Source organism: Jaculus jaculus, chromosome 19 (assembly GCF_020740685.1).
Source record: "Jaculus jaculus isolate mJacJac1 chromosome 19, mJacJac1.mat.Y.cur, whole genome shotgun sequence".
Taxonomy (NCBI): Eukaryota; Metazoa; Chordata; class Mammalia; order Rodentia; family Dipodidae; genus Jaculus; species Jaculus jaculus.
This window is the reverse complement of record NC_059120.1, coordinates 60,633,382-60,650,851: the sequence shown is the minus strand read 5'-3', so window position 1 is coordinate 60,650,851 and position 17,470 is coordinate 60,633,382. Positions and strand designations below refer to the sequence as shown.

General features: G+C 47.1%; 1 protein-coding gene across 2 annotated transcripts; it reads left to right on the top strand.

Annotated features, from left to right (window-relative positions):
- Window positions 1-4,571: 4,571 nt before the first annotated feature.
- LOC105945090 (T-cell surface glycoprotein CD1b-like) lies at window positions 4,572-8,509 on the top strand. Of its 2 annotated transcripts, none has more exons than XM_045138507.1 (6): window positions 4,572-4,898; window positions 5,342-5,608; window positions 6,231-6,509; window positions 6,697-6,975; window positions 7,210-7,303; window positions 8,351-8,509. In XM_045138507.1, the coding sequence occupies exons 1-6, from the start codon at window positions 4,838-4,840 to the stop codon at window positions 8,370-8,372; spliced, it is 1,002 nt and encodes a 333-aa protein (XP_044994442.1). In that variant the 5' UTR covers window positions 4,572-4,837; the 3' UTR covers window positions 8,373-8,509. The 2 variants fall into 2 exon arrangements, with proteins under 2 accessions (XP_044994442.1, XP_044994441.1); XM_045138506.1 differs by having other exon boundaries at window positions 8,348-8,509.
- The last annotated feature ends 8,961 nt before the right edge of the window (window positions 8,510-17,470 follow it).

The following is a 17,470-nucleotide window of genomic DNA, read 5'->3' as shown; positions in this document are numbered from 1 at the left end:
GCTTTGAACTGTCGGTGATCCTCCTACATCTGCCTCCGGTGTGCTATTGAGAATTTTGCCTCTGTTTTTATTCAGGATGCTGGTCTATAGCTTTAATTATTTTGTGTTTCTACCTGATATTACTGTTAGTGTGATGCTGGCTTTATAAAAGGGAGTTTAGGGAGCATTCCTACCTCTTCTGTTTTGTGACATTATGTAAGACACATTGGCCCAGTTCTTCTTTGAAGGTCGGATAGACTTCTACTTTCTGTAGTTGGGCTTTTGTTGGCTTGAAGATAGTTTTTTTTTTTTTTTTTTAGGCAGAGTCTCACACTCATCCAGGCTGACCTGGAATTAACTATGTAGATGCAGGGTGGCCTCGAACTCACGGCAATCCTCCTACCTCTGCCTCCTGAGTGCTGGGACTAAAGGCATGCGCCACCATGCCCAGATTTTTGGCTGGAAGATTTTATTTTCCACCCCAGCCATGTGTGGCCACTGAAACAGCACAGAAAGCATGTGGAACCCAGAGGGAGTCTAACCCACTGGAATTTAGATCCTAAATCACAGCAAACCAAACACATGTTGTTTGCTCAAGAAAACTTATTTTCTTAACATAGCCACAAGGAGAGCCTTTACTAGAAAATTTAATTAATCTTGTTGGTCTTGGATAGATATCTCAGGGAATTGGCTGATTTCTAACCTTGTGACTATGCCAGGTATGTGGATCTAGAGAACAAAATGGAACCAGTTGCTTTGTCTTCCGGGTAAGGTGTCTTGGGCAACTAAGTGAAATGAGAAGTGTGGATCCCTGCAATGTAGATAGAGTATCACTTTGAGCAGTCACTGGATGACCCCAAATACTTAGACAGCATGCCCAATCTGAAGGTGGCAGGGGCCCCGAAACTCAGCATGCCCCACAGGGGAACATGAGACCCAGAGGAGAACAAGTCTGGTCAGAGTGCCGTTGTCATGAGAAAGAGTCTGAAGTCCAACTGGGCAAAGCTTGTTTACCCATGAGTCAGACAGCCAGGTACAGCGGCATGACGCATGGTGCTAAAAACACTGCAGGGTTTAAAGTCTGTCTGTGACTCTTTGCTTGGGTTGGAAGGAAGCTTCATGCAGCAGGAATTAGGCACTGGATGGATTCAAATTTTCATCTAGGATATGACTCCTCATTAGAAGGAATCATTGGTGGCTGGGGGTGCGGTAGGCAGACTCGCACCAGGACTAAATGGACTCTGTTCCTGTGTGTGTGTTGGTAGGGGGGGTCTGCTGTGCACATGAGAGTGGAAGATGTAAACCTGCCCCAGCTTCGTCAGTGCGCGTGCTCCTGGTGTGCTGACCGTGCTGACCGCCTCCTCCACCCAGGGAATCCTGAAGGAAGAGACCAGGAGAGCTGCATTTCTGAACCACCTTTCTGCTTCCCATGTGGTCACTGCCCAGGGCCATCTTGTCACCACACGCACATTACTTTCAGGGCTAGATGTGCATCTGTCAAACTCATCTGCAAATTTCCTTGAGACAACCTCTCATTCAATCCAGAGTTGCCATTGCCTGTCAGCCAGCCCCAGCGACTTTCTAGTCTTTGGCCTCTGCAAGACTGGGTCACAGACATGGCAGAGCCATCCCAGCTGTTATATGTCGTGCTGGAGACTTGGATCCGGTAGGCTCAGGCCCTCTTAGGCAGGACTTCATGCTTAAGTGGCAAGCTCTCTTACCCATTGAGCCATCTCCCCACCCCTGTTCATACTTTTACTATCAGACTGTTATATAAGTATTTGTAATTAATTTGATTCATTGAGGACTGGAGAAATGACTTAGCACTTAAGGGACTTGCCTGCAAAGCCTAAATACCCAGGTTCAATTCCCCAGTACCCACATAAACCAACTGTACAAAGTGGCATGTGTGTCTGGATTTTGTTTGCAGAGGCTGGAGGCCTTGGTGTGCCCATTTTCTCTCTCTCTCTCTCTCTCTCTCTCTCTCTCTCTCTCTCTTTCTCTCTCTCTCTCTCAAAGAAAGAAAAAAAGAATACTTAAAAAATTGACTCATTGATATCCAGATTTTCCAAGTGGATAAAAGAGAACTAGATGTTCGATGAGAGGTAGGTCAGTAAAACCCTGAAGTTCTGAGCTTGCATTGAAAGTATATGTATGTGAACAAATGATATGTGCTTTCTAAGTCACAAATCCCATTTTAAGAGACCATACATACGTGAAGAGATGGCCTATAGATAGTGTGAGCCGGGACCTTTCTCTGAGATCCTGGAGCAACTTTCTCTGCCATACAGGGAGTGCCAGTGATGGAGAGGAGCTGCACACCTCGGGAGCCTCTGCCTGGAAAAGCATCCTGCTGTCACTGACAGGGCGTGGCTGCCTCGGTAACAACCATTTTCAAAAATCTTCACTGTTCCGGCGTGGTGGTGCAAGCTTTAATTCTACCACTGGGGAGGCAGAGGTAGGAGGATTGTCATGAATTAAAGGCTACCCTGAGAATACAGAGTGAATTCCTGGTCAGCCTGGACTAGAGTGGGTCCCTACATTGAGAAATGAAAATTTAAAAAATAAAATAAGGGGGCTGGAGAGATGGAATTAGTGGTTAAGTTCTTGCCTGTGAGGCCTAGGACCCCAGTTCGAGGCTTGATTCCCCAGGACCCCCATTAGCCAGATGCACCAGGGGGCCCACGCATCTGGAGTTTGTTTGCAGTGGCTGGAGGCCCTGGCACACCCATTCTCTGTATATATACATCTGCCTCTTTCTCTCTCTCTCTCTCTGTTGTTTTCAAATAAATAAATTTTAAAAATGAAGGAAAAAAAATAATAAAATAAGAGCCAGGTGTGGTGGCACACACCTTTAATCACAGTACTTGGGGGGAAGAGATAGAAGGATTGCAAGTGATTTCGAGGCCTCCCTGAGATTTACATAGTGAATTCCCGGTCAGCCTGGGCTAGAGATAGACCCTTCCTCTAAAAACAAACAAACCAAAAAACCCAACTTGATTATGAATTATCATGGTTTCCATAATTATTGAAATTATCTATAAAAACTTTAAAAATCAATAACTTTCCTCCCATCAAAAAACCTTGAAATTTGTGAGCATGTAATTGTATGAAGAATCCTTATTCATATGCAGATGGTGCCATATACTCCATTCATTCTCTTGAAGACTAATGAATAGAAATAATGAGGTGTGTGCTCTGTGGTTATTTCGGGGTAATGAGTTAGTCATTAAGGAAAACATGGTTGTGGGGGTATTATGCACATTCAGAAGTAGTGGCCATGGTTTTCAGTTAGTAATGCAGTAGCTAAAGTTACAAAGCAAAACTAGACAAGTGCTTCTGTCACAGCAGGAGGCTCTCAACAGCAAGGAAACAGTCAACAGAGTGAAGAAATAGCCTGTCAAATACGTAGAGAAAGGCTTCCCAACTATTCACCTAATGAACTGTTGGTAGCTAGATTAAGGCAATATTAAAACAAAGTAAAAAACCACTTATAATCAAGAATGATAAAATGATCTCAAAGACAGTCACAAAAGAAGACACACCAGTACACAGATCAAAAGACCCACAATCCAGCACAGGGGGCAGATAGTCACGTGGTGGAGGGTCAGGGGATGGAAGGTGAAGTGGTGGACAGTCACCAGTGGTGGAGGTCATGGGTGTTGGAGGTCACGGGTGGTGGAAGTCACGGGAGTAGGGTCAGGTGGGGAAGAGTCAAGGTTAGGTGGCAGACGTTCAAGTTGTTTGTTTTTCTCACTACTTCCTTTCTCTTCCTCCTTCTTGTCTGTCCCTTCTTAAATATTTGTTGTTCATTGTTCACTTTCTACACTCTGCTCAGGGATTGGGAGAAAACCAAAATTTAAAAACAGGTGAAAAAATAAACAACCCACACAGCCAGGGAAGGGCTTAGACTTGGGGCATCAAGGATCAAACAGCAGTATGGCTCCCCATTCCCACTGACTTGGTATGGAGGCTTTATAAGCCATAGTACACTCCACACCATTGGGCAAGGCTGTGGAGAAAGTAGAGAAAGATGGTGAGAGAAAGGAAGGATCAGGTGGGAGATTGAAAGAAGAACAAAGAAACTGGTGGGAAATAGGAACACAGAGTCTGCAGAATCCTTGATTCCTGAACACTGGAGAGCTCAGGGCCCTCAGGGCTCAGTCCCAAACTCAGACGGTGGGACAGGGCTGGACACAGGAGCCCGGGGCCCTTGACTTCAATGGACTGAAACACCTTTCAGCCTCATTTTGCCCCTATTCATTTCCTTTTGTTCTGTTTGTTGAATAAAGTTAAGCTGATGTTTTATTCACATTATTCATCTTTGAAGTTACTTGTTCTAGTCACCAACACGATATTGACTGCTCATCTCCCAGAAGCTTCAGATTGCCTTGTTTTAGAGTCAGTTCATCGAGCTTCAGACTGTGAAAAGTAGGGCAGTGAGTATGAATGAACCAAAAACTCCTTCCTGGTTCAAGCTATCTAAAGATGAGCAATTGCTTACTATCAACCTTTATATTGTGACCATGTAAATAAAGACATGCAAGATGAAATATGTTTCAAAATTTCATCAGTGTCTAGCTGAGCTGGAGAGGAAAAGCAGAGGTCTTGTAAAGGAGCGAGCAGCCAGTGCGGAGAGAGCAGGGCCAGAGCCCCGGGCTGGAGGGAAATGAGCCATGGAGCGGGAGTCCCCAGCTGGGGAAGTACCTCTTCCTCTGCAATGTGCGCTGTGCATGAGGAAGAGACTTGCCACTTAGAAGAGAGGGCAAGTCTCTGAAGAGTGCTGAGAAAATGAGCGGTTAGCATCAGACAGCAAGCGCGAGTTCCGAGCATCAGGAGTCCTCTCTCCCGCACTGACATGCTGCACCTGCCACTTGCATTGCTCGCGGGTCTGTTCCCAGGTGGTGGCAACGGGGATGGTAAGAGGAACCGGCAGCTGCTCACACGCTGATGCAGGCTGCAGGCACCCTGCGCACTTGAACACATGCTGATGCAGGCTGCATGCACCCTGCGCACTTGAACACACGCTGATGCAGGCTGCAGGCACCCTGCGCACTGGAACACACGCTGATGCAGGCTACAGGCACCCTGCGCACTTGAGCACATGCTGATGCAGGCTGCAGGCACCCTGCACACTTGAACACACGCTGATGCAGGCTGCATGTACCATGCACTTGCACAGGAGGACGTGAGGCCTGCTCTCTGCAGCCCCCTTCCACTCTCCGGAAGTTGAGACTGGAGACCCAGGCCCTGGAAGCACTGCGGGACGCAGCCAGGCATGGACTGGCTCCTTGCTTCCGCATCGTTCCTTTGTCCCCACAGCTTCTTTCCTCTTCACCGCTTCCCCTTGTTTTCTCTGCAGCTTTGCAAGAGCCCATCTCCTTCCATCTCATCCAGATCGCTTCCTTTGCCAACAGCAGCTGGGCACAAAACCAAGGCTCAGGCTGGTTGGATGACCTCCAGATTCACGGGTGGGACTCTCAGGCAGGAACCGCAGTATTCCTGAAGCCCTGGTCTAAGGGCAACTTCACTGACGACGAGGTGGCGGAGCTGGTGGACATATTTCGACTGTACCTTTTTGGCTTCATCAAAGAAGTGCAGGAACGGGCCCATGATTTCCAGCTGGAATGTGAGTCCCGTGCTCAGACCAGGCTGTGGGGTGAGTGGGGTGATGGGTCCTCAAAGACAGGCTTGCTGGCTGCTCGGGGAACCACTGGCTCTCTTCCTCCCTCCCCCCAATACCCCACTCAGCCTCGAGCACGCCTCTCGACCCTGATCTCTGGCCCCACTCCACAGAGTGCTCCCCATCACTGCTGCTCCCAAGCTTGTCTGTGAAATAGGACGGCATCTCCCTTATGAAAAGCCCATGCCTTCTCGTGGGAAACTGGCCTTTCCCTTTCTGCCCTGTGCTTGAGAGTCCTAAAGGCAGCTCCTGCTCCCATCCATCCCTTCAGACCTCTTTCCCCAAGTGGTTCACCCCCTGGGGCCCTCCAATTCCCACTGGAGTGCTGCCCCTGAGACCAGGCCACGCTGCTCCTCCTCCTCTGCCCTTCAACACCCCCCCCCACTTTTGCATGCCTGATCCTCAAGTCCTCTTCTTCCAGAAAGTCTCCACATGCTGTAGTGATTTTAGCTCCTTCCACCATGCTGCAGACTTCTGCCCTCACCAAATCCAAACTGCTGGAGGCAACTGCCATTCCCTTCTTCCCCTTTGCTGTTTAGTGACTTCTCTCCATTTCACTCCTTCACAGACCCTTTTAACATTCAGGGCATAGCAGGCTGTGAACTGCATTCTGGAGGTGCCATTGTGAGCTTCTTGAGGGGCGCGTTAGGAGGAGTGGACTTCCTCAGCATCAAGAACCGCTCATGTGCGCCTTCCCCGGAGAGTGGAGCCAGAGGACAGAAGTTCTGTGCCTTGGTCAGTCAGTACAAAGGCATCTGTGATATCGTGGAGAAACTCCTCTTAGAATCCTGTCCCAAATTTCTCCTGGGTGTCCTTGAAGCAGGGAAGGAAGACCTACAGAGGCAAGGTTAGTCCTCTGAGCTACCGCCTATGGCATGCTTCAAATCAGATACAGGAATGTTCCCAGGAGCAAAGCCTTCATCAATACTACTGCGCCCAGCGAAGTAGATGGCTTAATTCCTTTGCTTGATCTTGCCTCAGTCAACAGCCTAAGCTGGCATAAGTGACACTCTCCCCACCCCTTTTTACCACAGTGAAGCCTGAAGCCTGGCTCTCCAGTAGCCCCGGCCCTGGGCATGGCCATGTGCGGCTGGCGTGCCATGTCTCTGGCTTCTACCCAAAGCCCGTGTGGGTGACGTGGGCGATGGGTGAGCAGGAGCAGCAGGGCACCCAGAGAGGTGACACCCTGCCCAATGCTGACGGGACGTGGTATCTGCGAGCCACCCTGGATGTGGAGGCCGGGAAGGCAGCTGGCCTGGCCTGCCGCGTGAAGCACAGCAGCCTTGGGGGACGGGACATTGTCCTCTACTGGGGTGAGGAGGAATGGAGGCCCAGGCTGGGAGCCGGGACAGGGGGCTCTCAAGCAGAGGGAGAGATTGGGGAGGAATGGTGGGAAGGGAGAGAGGAGAGGAAAATGGGGTGCGAGGAAGGGAAGGTCGTAGTGATTGCTTGAGAGAACGATAGACACACAGAGAGACCCAGAAAGTCGGGGGGTGGAAGTTGTGGCACCCAAAGTGACATCTTGTCTCCTCTCTCCCAACTGGCAGGACACCCCAGCTACACCGGCTCCATCATTCTGGCCGTACTACTTTCCTCTTCGGTCTTTTTGCTGTGTTTGGCATTGTGGTTTTTCAGGCACCGGTGAGTTGTGTTTGGTTTTTTTACCTTTTGCTTTTTTTGTCCAGTCTCCATTTTCATCTCCTCCTTTAGTATTCTTCATTCTTCCACCACACAGTCCTTCTAACTCTTATCTTCTGGGCAATGCTAATGTAAAGAATTGCCACCAAAGGAACATAACGTAAATTCCTATCATTGGCGTTTTAAGTGTGTAAAATGCATTCATACTGTTACGTCACCCATCTCCAGAAGCTCTCTCATCTAGCAAAATGGAAACCTTTTCCCTGGTAGAAATACTTCTATTTTCTGTTTCTATATTTTTGACTATATGAGATGCCTCATGTAATTAAAATCACACAACATCTGTCTTTTTTGTTGTTTGTCTATCATTTTGATTTATTTATTTGAGAGTGACAGACACAGAGAGAAAGAGACAGATAAAGAGAATGGGCACACCAGGGCCTCCAGCCACTGCAAACCAACTCCAGACGCGTGCGCCCCCTTGTACATCTGACTAACATGGGTCCTGAGGAATGGAGCCTTGAACTGGAGTCCTGAGGCTTCACAGGCAAACGCTTAACCACTAAGCCATCTCTCTAGCCCCATCTCTCTTTTTTAAACTTTGACTTGTTTACTTATTTATTTAAGAGAGAAAGAGGTAATAGGCACACCATGGCCTCTTTCCACTACAAAGAAACTCAAGAAACATCTGGCTCTATGTGGGCACTGGTGGAATTGAACCCAGGGCATTAGGCGTTGCAAGCAAATGACTTTGACCACTGAGCAGTCTCTCTAGCCCTCATTTATCTTTTTGCTTCTTCCACCTAGTAATATGCCCTCAAGGGTCATCTATGATACAGCGTATGTGAGAATTTCCTGCCTTCTTAAGGCTGAACAGGGTTCCCCTGCTTGTGCATGCCCCTCGTATTGATGGTGCGTTTACCCAGTAATGGGCACTTGGGCTGCTCTCACCATTGTTCATGAGCTACTATGAACCAGATATACACTGAGGAGAATTATTGTGTTACTTTTTTCCATATAGAATTATTTTTTACTTTTTTTTCTTAGCAGGTCATATCAGGACATCCTCTGAGTTCTCAGCGTGTCTCCTCTCCCATGTGCAATAAGTACCAAGAAGCCAGAAACTTACCTTGTCTGACCCAAGAGTCAATTTTGTAATAGTTATTAAAATAATCATTAGTTTGTGTTGTAAGATAAATCATAATTTATGTCACCAGGGAAACAAATATATGAACCTATTATGAGATTATATCAATAGTGGGATCCACTCAGATTTCTTCATTTATTAGGGACAAATTCTATCTTGGGTTTTTTGTTTGTTTTTTGAAGCATAATCTCCCTCTAGCCCAAGCTGATCTGGAACTCACACTGTAGCTCCAGGCTGGCCTCAAACTCACAGCGATCCTCCTACCTCAGCTTCCTGAGTGCTAGGATTAAAGGCGTGTACCACCATGCACAGCTCTGAATTCTGCTTCTTGAGGTGACAAAGTGTTTTAAGTCTTTTTGTTTGTTTCGAGGTAGGGTCTCACTCTAGCTCAGGCTGACCTGGAATAGACTATGTAGTCTCAGATTGGCCTCAAACTCTTGGCGATCCTCCTACCTCTGCCTCCTGAGTACTGGGATTTAAGGAGTGTGCCACCACGCCCGGTTAACAAAGTGTTTTAAATCTTTTATTCTGCAAATTTTGTGTGTCATATTTATTGATTTTCAAATGACAAAGTGAACTTTTGCTCCCATTGCCTACCTGTCTGTTTAGAACATGTGTGTGTTGACTGAGTTTAAGAATATTTGCTTAGAATTCTGTGTTCATCCAGTATTGGTGTTCAGAATTTTTTGTGCCAGGTTTGGTGGAGCAGGCCTTTAATCCCAGCACTTGGAAGGCAGAGGTAGGAGGAGAGTGATACCCTTCCTCGAAAACAAAAATTTTTTTTGACCTCATAAAATAGTTGCAAAATCCTAACATTAATGCAGACACCTTTTGTAAACATATAAAACACTCAGAGGTTAGTATTATAATCTGTCTGAACCCTCTTTATGGAAGGTCCCGGATCACCAATCCAGGACAAGTAGTAGGGCTATGGACCTTGGGGGAGCTCTCTGCAGGTGAGCTGTCATCCATTCCTGGTGAATGCGGCCTGGTTAGGGGTCCAGCAACTAAAGGGATTCTTTCAAAAGCACTAGCAATGCCTAATTCAAATTCCTAATTCAATGGAATTTAAATTTACATAATATGTAATGAAATTTTTCAGCCACAAAGTTATGTCATTTTTTAATAATTTTATTTTATTGATTTATGTTATTGAGAGAGAGAAAGAGGAAGAATATGGGTGCACCACCACAAACGAACTCCAGACACATGTACCACATTGTGTATCTGGCTTATGTGGGCCCTGGGGAATCAAACCGAGGTCCTCTGCCTTTGCAGGCAAGTGCCTTAACTGCTAAGCCATCTCTCCAGCCCAGTTATGTCATTTTTAAGAAAATAAATACAACTGGAGATAAATATTGAGCAAATTAAGCCAGTCTCAGAAAGACTAATACTATGTTTTTTGTCATTTGTGCTTCTTACATTTTCTGTAGAAAATGATGTATGTATGTAGGCTGTGGGAGCAGAAGTGAAACTGTTCAGGGGAACAAAAGTGGCTAATAATAACACAGGAAAATTGAGGTTCCTCTGCCAATGCACCAATATGTGCATTTGCACTGATCCTTTTGGGGTGTCCCTACTTCTTGCCTTAGACAAAAGAGTCAGAAAATTTTCATGATAGCTTAGGGCTCTAGGTAGGAAAGTGAAATAGAAGAAGAGCTTAGGGGAAGGAAGGCCAACATAGCTCTTGCCCAGGGAGGCAGAGGAAGTCTGAGAAGCGTCCCCCCTTGAGCCTCGGATTAGAGGGTTTTTAGGATCCCCATGGATAGACCCTGGATCAGCTAGTCTAGTCCTGTGAGTGAGTTTAGATCAAGGATTTCTGGAAAAAGACCACCTTCCCAGCAGTCGGAATTCTCTAGGAAAGGATTTCTCCAAAGTTAGGGGAAGGTCTCCCAAAGGGCCAGGGATAAGGAAAGGTCGGACCCTCTGACATTACTCTCCTGATGCCCTGGACTGGCCTAGATTTTCCCCTGCAGGCCCAAGGACAACTCCTGCATAGAGTGAGTCCAGAGAAAGCTATTCACGGTGGGGTCCTGTCTCCCCTAGACTGCCTGAATAGGAAGGAGGAGAGGGAGAAAGGGAAGAGTGCAGGGGAGGAATTTGTACAATGTATGTGATAAAATTGTATAAAAATGCTCCCATGCAAGACAGTATTGAGTGCAATGAATATACATAATGAAATTTTTAAAACACAAAACAAATCAATTATTATTCTTTTCTTTTTTAAAGGCAATGTTAGCGGGCATGGTGGCACATGCCTTTAATCCCAGCAGTTTGGAGGCAGAGGTAGGAGGATCACTGTCAGTTTGAGTCCTTTCTGAGACTACATAGTGAATTCTAGGTATTGCTGGGATAGAGTGACACCCTACCTCAAAAAAGAAAGGAAGGAAGGAAGGAAGGAAAGAAGAAAAGGTTAAAGTACTTACCAGAATTTTTGACATTTAACCAAGAAGATTATAGCTAATCATGAAAAAACTCAAAGGGATTGGTTAGATGGCTCAGAATGTGAAGCAAGAGATGACAAATTCACCCAGTCACACCACTGCTGGGCATGTCCCCTAAGGACTCCACACTGCTCGAGACACTGGCACACCCAGGTTTGTTGCAGATCTAAAGACAATAGTTAAGATTGGAAATGCCCCACATATCCACAGACAGATAAATGAATGGATGATGAAAATATGGGACATGTACACAATGGAATTCTACTAGGAGCACAGGAAAATGGATGGATCTGGAAAGTTTTGTGCCTCACGAGAGAAACATCCAATAAGCTGGTGACATTTGTGTGAGGGCTTGGAGGACCTCTTTGGTTTATGCAGACATACCCATGTTTTCTCACACTTCACATGAGCTGTTCCCCTCCCTGTCAGCCTGGTCCTGAACTTCGCCTTCCCTCTAAGGCTTTACTCAGAGCCCAGATGTGAGTTTCCCTCGCTCCCCACTCTCGCTTTCATGTTTACAGGTAGAAACTTGGTATGGGAACATCGTGCGTCGCTCCCACCATTTCCCTCCTGCCTCCCCCATCCAACTGAGGGCCTTCCTCAGTGGGATGGCTGATATTCCACACGGGGTGTGGGTCATGAGACGTCCCCTTCCTCACAAACACAAGCGTCAACTTTCCCCGCCCACAGAAATCCACTGGCTCCAGAGCCACGCGCGTTGCCCTAGACACTGGCTTTCTCTCCCTTGCAGCTGCCAGCTTTCCTCTTGCCTTTTTGCTCCCATATTTCCATCTCGTGTGCTCCTGGCCTCTCGTGACAAATGTCTTGCAGTCAAGGGAGCGTTGTGCTGTGCAAAAATGGAATCCTGCATTTCACACCTGCATTGAGTGGAAAAGATCACGTCAAAATTCAGGCCTGGTTCCTTATATGTAAAATGAAAGGATAGGGAAACAAAATGACTACTCTCTAATCTTGTGCATGGATCAAAGTTTTGGTGTCTTACCACATGCTGACGCTTTCCTACACTCGTGTCTCATGCCCCACTTTGCCCTCTCTCACTCTCCCATGCCATTGTTGTCTTTGCCCACTTAGTCTTTTTCAGTTCCCAGGGCCTCTCTGGACTCATATTCTTTTTAAATTTATTTTTTGAGGCAAGCCCAACACACTGGTTATTGATGCGAGAAGTGAAAGACAGAGAGACACAGAGAGAGAAAATTGACATGCCAGGGCCTCCAGACACTACACTCGAACTCCAGATGTGTGTGCCCCTTGAGTGCATGGGCAACCTGTGTGCTTGCATCACTGTGCATCTGGCTCACATGGGATCTGGAGAGTCGAACATGAGTCCTTAGGCTTTGCAGACAAGCACCTTAACCTCTATGCCATCTCTCCAGCTCTAGTCTCACATTCTTCACTACTTATTCACTCTAATCTTATTCTCTCTTCTCTAATAAATATAGAGACATACGCCAAAAATAAAACTGGAAATTCCTACTTTAATAATCGCACCATGATTGCTTACAACCTAAACCCAATGACTTCTACAACTATCTGGAGTCGAACTCCCACTGGCCCGTGGTACCTTACTCCAAATGGCCAGTCTCAAGAAAGACAACCTGCACTGTAAAATTGACCTCCTGACAGGATATTGAGATTCCCACCTAGCTATCTGACTGTGGGCCCCACAAACCACACGTAAGGTAGGCCTAACTTCTCCATGACTGTTATTAGAAGAATTCTCCCCTTTCAATGGCATGACTCCTTTCTGGGGCTTGGCTCCTGTGCTTTGAGCAGCGTGTGCAGTAAACCCTTTCTCTGTGTGTGCTCGCGTCTCTGGTAAGAGCCTCCAGTCAACACATTTATCAGCTGTTCATCACGTGCCCACGTGGGGACTCTCCGCTTGGCCTCTCTTGGCCACTTCTTCGTCTGGTGCATGTGCAAGCTAAGTGGCTCCGGGACAATTAGGACCTCAAGGCAACTCTCTTGTGGATCCCAAAGGCCGTGAGAAGGGACAGCACATTACAGTCTACAAGGGGACTAGACTAGTTTCTTCACTTTGAAATCCCTTCACCCTCAACACAGGGCACACACTGCGGCAGAAGTCCATCGAGGGTGACTCCAGGCGTGCTGAGAGGACCCACCCTTCCCTTTCCTCTCTTCCTCTTCTCTCTCTGAGGCAGGGGAGCAGAAAGGTGGCTCCATGCTCCTCTCCCCGCACATTAGTCACAACTCGTGTGGTTGGCCTTTGCACACCCACCACTCCCCTTCCCGAGCTGACTCTCTGGTCCAAGGGTCTTATGTGTAACTAAACCTTGGTGTCTCCACAACAGTGGACCCATTCTCCTCATGATCAGTGAGGCTATTTGGTTTGTTCATATCCAGGGTTGGTTTGGTGTAACTAGATGGACAAGTCTGGCCACGGTGAGACTGGGTTTCACCTGTGTGAATCAGGAGGGTGTACTCTTTGAAGACACCCCAAGTTCCAGCACCCCTTAGTGAAGTCAGTGCAATGAGACTTGTGGTGATGGGGGAGGTTTGTTGCCCTCTAGAGAACCTTCTAGGTGAATGCTGTGCCTCTGGTAGGACCCATGAGTCATACATTCTACTTCCTCTGACTCACCTCTGGTTGTATTCTCAAAAATTGATGTAAATTTTATCCTTATACCCTCAAAAAGAAGAAATTTATTTTCTCTTGCAACATACCTGGTCCTGGTAAGTTCTCTCATAGTGATCATTACGACCCATTGATAGTACACTGAACTACCACACCATTAGATCTCTTCTGTGAATTTGGTAAAGGACTCAGATTCCTGATATATACGTTTTTATGGCCTTGTCACAGGACCCTCTTCTGTAGGAGGGTTATCATGTGCCTTACCACATACTCATGGCTGCCCATCTTCCTAAGCCCTGCCCCTGTTATGATCCTTTGGAGGCCCTTGAGCCTCTTCTCAACCCCAGGTTCAAATCCCAGCCTGTGCATTCAGTAACTCCCTTCCCACCTCACCCTTCTCAACTTCCCCTGCTCCTTCTCTTTTTGGTTCTCAGTGCAACCTCCCCCCTCCCCTCTATCCTTCTGTCTGTCTGTCTCTCTGTCTCTCTCTCTGTCTCTGTCTCTCTATCTCTCTCTCATCTGGATGCATCCCCTCTGCCACTCCTCAAACACATGCTCAGGAACTTATATAGGTGCCTTTGAAATCAACCAGGAGTTATAACCCTCCTTTAGAAAATATTCTTCCCCTTTGTAAAGTGGTACTCAGGACCATCTTCAGTCATGTCCCCTTCTCTATGTCTGATTTGTCCCAAATCCAACACACAGTAGGGTCACACACCTATGACCTCTGCATTCATGAAGGAATTTAAAGGGCAAACTGTGCCTCTTAACCTGGTAAGGCACCTACATCTCCTAACCATCAGCTGTGTACATGAGAAAAAAGTCACATATCTGATCTTGTGATCTGGGTTGATGCTTAATAACCCAATTATAACCAAACCAGGCTCTTTTGTGGTGTCTGATAGGTAATCCCACTGGTCCTGTGAGATCACCATGGGACACAACAATGGAGACTTGCTGAGACTACATAATTACCTGTCAGAAGAGATCAAACAAATGATTATATGGGCTGGAGAGATAGCTAAGTGGTTAAGACGCCTACCTGCAAAGCCTAAGGACTCTCCAGATCCCACATAAGCCAGATGCACAAAGGTGATGCAAGCGTAAGACCACATATGCCCACAAGGTGATACAAGCATCTGGAGTTCAACTGCAGTGGCTGAGGCCGTGGCACACCAATCCCCCCCCACACCCTCTCTCTCTCTCTCATTAAAAGAAGAAGGAGGAGGAGGAGGAAGTGGAGGAGGAAGAAGAAGAAGAAGAAATCAAATAAAGCATCATATGGGCCAGAAAGATGGATTAGTGATAAGATCCTTGCCTGCGAAGCCTAAGGACCCAGGTTTGATTCCCCAGTACCCACATAAGCCAAGTGCACTATGGTGGCACATGCATCTGGAGGTCTGGAATTTGTTTGCAGTGGCTAGAGACCCTGGTGTGCCCATTCATATTCTGTGTGTGTGTGTGTCTCATAAAAAAATACGAATAAAGTATTTCTAAGCCATCATCAAACAAGCGCATTAACTATAAAAGTTATGTGGGATAACACCCAGATGGACCTCCAGGAACCCTGCTTTTCAATTCACGCTAGCTACAAGGATATACAAGTGGGTATAAATCTGAGTCCAGGAGTCAGAAAGGTCAAGGCTTCCTGACAAAAATTTCAAAAAGTAGAAAATTGGGACCCCAGTCAATTTCCTACTTTGGACACAGCCTTCAAAGTCTTTAATAAAGAGACCTTGGGAGCCTGAAGTTCGCTAGAGGATTAAAGAGACAGACTGAGCAAGCTCAGTGCCATCCTTAGCTCCACCTGTGTTAGCAGAGCTCCACCTAGTGGCCACCTGTTTCTTATTTCAGTCTGAGGGAGCTGACTCCATCTGGGAAAATATGACAATATCCTGTTATCATTGCTATCATCAGCCAGGATGTTTCAAGCAGGGAATGACCAAAGCCCTGAGTGTAAGCCTCTTGCAGGTCCTGTCTTGTAATCAGCTCCACCTTGCTGGGGTGAACCTCCCAGCCAGGCACAGTTTGGGGGAGGAAGAATTTATTTCAGCTTCTAGATCCAGGGGAAGTCCAAACAGAGAGAAAAACCATCACCAGCCGGCCAGCGACAAGTGCAGCAAAGGCAAAACCAGCAGCAAACAGCAGAGACCCCAGCAGAGCTCAGGCTGCTTTCGCATACCTTCTGGCTGGAAATCAGACCCACCCCCCAACACACTTTAGGGCTAGACCCCAGGACCCGCCCCAGTGACACCTCCTCCAGCCACGCAGCTAGACACTGAAATTACAAGCTTTAATAAAATGCTTGATTGGGGCTGGAGATATGGCTTAGTGGTCAAGGCACTTGCATGTAAAACCTTAGGACCCAAGTCCAATTTCCCAGAACCCACATAAGCCAGATGCACAAGGTGGCGCATGTGTCAGGAATTCCTTTGCAGTGGTTAGAGGCCCTGACGTGCCCATCCTCTCTCTCTTTCTGTCTCTCTCTCTCTTCTATCTCTTTCTGTCTCTGCTTGCAAATAAATAAATTAATTAAAAATAAAATAAACACCTGAGTCGATGGTGAACACACAATCAAACTACCACATGTCCAATATGCAAAGTGGAGTCGATTGGAAGTGAAAATGTCTTTCTGTCCCATGTGCGGGAAGAATGGTCTCCATCCTTAAACACATTTAGGTCAAACTTGAGAAAGAACAGATGCCTTGAGTTTGTTCTTGGACTCTGGTTGCTGCTGTTCACACTGATGAGTTCTCTGTCCCACAACAACAACGAAATTAGAAACACCGACAAGAAGGAGTGAGTATAGCAAGGAGAATTATTTTTTTAGAATATTTTTACATTTTTTTAAAAATTTTTTATTTATTTATTTGAGAGCGACAGACACAGAGAGAAAGACAGATAGAGGGAGAGAGAGAGAATGGGTGCACCAGGGCTTCCAGCCTCTGCAAACAAACTCCAGACGCGTGCGCCCCCTTGTGCATCTGGCTAACGTGACACCTGGGGAACCGAGCCTCGAACTGGGGTCCTTTGGCTTCACAGGCAAGCGCTTAACCGCTAAGCCATCTCTCCAGCCTGCAAGGAGAATTATTAAGGAAAAGGTGGAATATCACCAAGAGCAAGTGTACTTAGGACGTTGGCCAGCATCCACAGAGGAGAATGCAAGGGACAATTTAGTTTTCTGAGGTAGAATTTAGAAAGCAGTGAGGTCTGCAAGGAACTGCCCCGAGGGGGTGGCTTCATCTCCGCGCCGGCACGAGCTCTCTCTGAAACTCCCCTTTATGCACATAAACAGAGCGAACCACAAGGGGGGTTTTCACTCATACCCTGGTCCCCTCCCACAGCCCAGTTGCTTCTTTCCAAGTCACTGGACCTGGTACCAGCAGACTGCTCCCTTGTCTCAGGATACTGAAGATTTGGCTCTGCTGTGGTGGCATCTGAGTGACCCTGGAGCAGAGTGCGACAGCTCACATCTGCCACCAGGTCCTTGAACTCAACCCAAGGGCTTTCTACTGGTCTCCCATGACGTCAAGGCTTACTTAAAGCCTTATCAGCTTGTCAGTGCTACCCCTTCACTGTCACTTCTTTCCTCAATGCCCCAGAACGAGGCCCCGTCCAGAGACAGCCTCACCTGCAGCACTAGACCTTACCTGTAGCCCGCGGATTCCTCATTTCTAGAGGATGGCGGCCTTCAGGTGACAGAACTGGGATCTTCAGAGTACGAAGTAGTGAGCTTCAGAGACTTCATAGGATCTGGGCCCTTTCCGTGCAGTGCCACATCAGCTAAAAATAAAAACCTCTTGCCCTCACTAGGACTCTCTAGCTAAGGGCAGGAATAAGACTTCACACTTAGGAAGAACAGCCGTTTGAAGAAAATGGGACTTCCTCGCTGCTCATAAATTCCCCAACTACACATGCTCCTGAGATTTTGGCCTCAGAAGCCATCTGGCTTCCAATGCAAGCAG

Bases quoted from the DNA above. Each gene is read 5' to 3' on its own strand.
- LOC105945090 (XM_045138506.1), top strand. From the start codon at position 4,838: ATGCTGCACCTGCCACTTGCATTGCTCGCGGGTCTGTTCCCAGGTGGT. The intron at 5,609-6,230 runs GTGAGTCCCGTG...ACTCCTTCACAG, and splicing joins CCATGATTTCCAGCTGGAAT to ACCCTTTTAACATTCAGGGC. The intron at 7,304-8,347 runs GTGAGTTGTGTT...TTTTTTTCTTAG, and splicing joins TTGTGGTTTTTCAGGCACCG to CAGGTCATATCAGGACATCC.